Consider the following 1,875-nt stretch of genomic DNA (forward strand, 5'->3'; position numbering starts at 1 on the left):
AGGCATAAAAATTCTTCTCACTTAAAGAATTCCAGGATAGTAGAAGGTGTTCAATCATTGGCAAGGTAAGGTTGGAATGTTTCCTTTAACAAAAAGAAGGTAGTGGATGCAAAGTATTGGGCAGTTTTAAATTATCATGCATGGTTTCAAAAAATCAGGGACCTGGGAAAAACTATTACACTATGCACCTTTGATTTACACATGGAAAATAGTTAGTGCAACCTTAGAATTCAGAACTGAGGAATGGGGTATAAGGGGATTCTGAACTTCTGTCTATGCTCTCTCTGCCTATAATTACATATATAATGACAGTTTTCATTGAAAAACTGGGAGAATTGGCACAAATTCTTATCAACCAGGAAATATTGTTCAGACATTTTCTATTTGAAAAATGAGAGAAAGGATGTAAATTCTTACAGTCCTTTTTATACCTGAAGTCACATTTTAAGTGAAAATTAACAGAAAAATGTGTTATAAAGTGAACAGATGCACGTAGATTACATATTAAGAAACAATCATGCTGGTAGATTTTCAGTAGCAAAAAAGAAGTACACCAAAAAGTCCATTTTTAATTATTTGAGTCACTTTCTTAATTTCATAAACATAAAAGCCTTGTTTCTATTGATGAGGATTTTCTTCAAAGCCTCTTTGACTTCCTTGTTCCTGAGGCTGTAGATCAAGGGGTTCAGCACAGGGATGATCACGGTGTAGAAGACAGAGGCCATCTTGTCTGTGTCAAGGGAGTGGCTGGAGCTGGGCTGTAAGTACATAAAGAACAGGGTCCCATAGAATATGGTCACTGCCAGCACATGGGAGCCACACGTGGAGAAGGCCTTGCGTCTTCCTTCAGCTGAGCGCATCCTCACGATGGCAGAAATGATGTACACATAAGAGACAAAGACAGTCAGAAGGGAGGACGTGAACATGACACCAGCACAGACAAAGATCCACAGCTGTTTGGAGTGGGTGTCAGAGCACGTTAGTCTGAGGAGGGGCATGTCATCACAGTAGAAATGGTTCAGGATGTTGGAGTGACAGTAGCAGAGGCGGAAGGTGAGGATGACATGGAAGAGTGCAACCAGGATGCTGTAGCTGTAGGGTACTGCTACGAGTCGAACACAGATGCCTGGGGACATTACCACCATATAGAGCAGAGGGCTACATATGGCCACGTATCTGTCATAGGCCATGGAAGCCAGCAGCAAGCACTCAGCTGTCATGAAGGCCAGGAAGCAGCCTAACTGTGCGGCACAGGCACTAAAGGATATAACATTTTGTTGGTACAAGAAATTCCCAAGCATTTTGGGAGTAATGACAGAAGAGTAACAGAAATCGACAAATGCTAGATTGCTAAGGAAGAAGTACATTGGTGTGTTGAGTCTGGAATCTGTTCTAATGACCAGGATCAAACCCAGGTTGCCTACTACTGTGAAAACATAGATGGATAAGAACATTACAAATAGAGGCATCTTCAGCTCCTGGCGATCCGTGAGGCCCACGAGAATGAACTCTGACACTTGGGTGCAATTTTTCTGAGCCATTTGTCTTTGAAACATGTGGATGAAGAAGATGGAGAATCTAATCAAGCTAAATATTTCTATATTTTAACTTAATTTTATAAAAAGTAATTGTGTTGCAAACATGATGTTATTTTAATATTAAAATTATTAGTACACTTGAAGACTGAGGTTGGAATGAAGGTCAAAAGGAGACGTTTTAGCCGGGTGCAGTTGCACACACTTCTAATCCCAAAGGCTCTGGAGGCTGAGGCAGGAGGATTGAGAGTTCAAAGTCAACCTCAACAAAAGTGAGGCACTAAGCAACTCAGTGAGACAAAATAGGACTGGGTATAAAAATCAGCATACTACAGTAACT

The 1,875-nt window shown here is 40.7% G+C and overlaps 1 protein-coding gene across 1 annotated transcript; it reads right to left on the reverse strand.

Annotated features, from left to right (window-relative positions):
- Positions 1 to 581: 581 nt before the first annotated feature.
- LOC124960172 (olfactory receptor 8U9) lies at positions 582 to 1,541 on the reverse strand. The gene has a single exon (XM_047518744.1). It carries the CDS (start codon positions 1,539 to 1,541, stop codon positions 582 to 584), a length of 960 nt encoding a protein of 319 aa, XP_047374700.1.
- Between the last annotated feature and the right edge of the window lie 334 nt (positions 1,542 to 1,875).

This window comes from Sciurus carolinensis, chromosome 11 (genome assembly GCF_902686445.1).
Source record: "Sciurus carolinensis chromosome 11, mSciCar1.2, whole genome shotgun sequence".
NCBI lineage: Eukaryota > Metazoa > Chordata > Mammalia > Rodentia > Sciuridae > Sciurus > Sciurus carolinensis.

What these genes read in the sequence shown, in the direction of transcription:
- LOC124960172 (XM_047518744.1), bottom strand. Translation starts at nt 1,541, where the DNA reads ATGGCTCAGAAAAATTGCACCCAAGTGTCAGAGTTCATTCTCGTGGGC.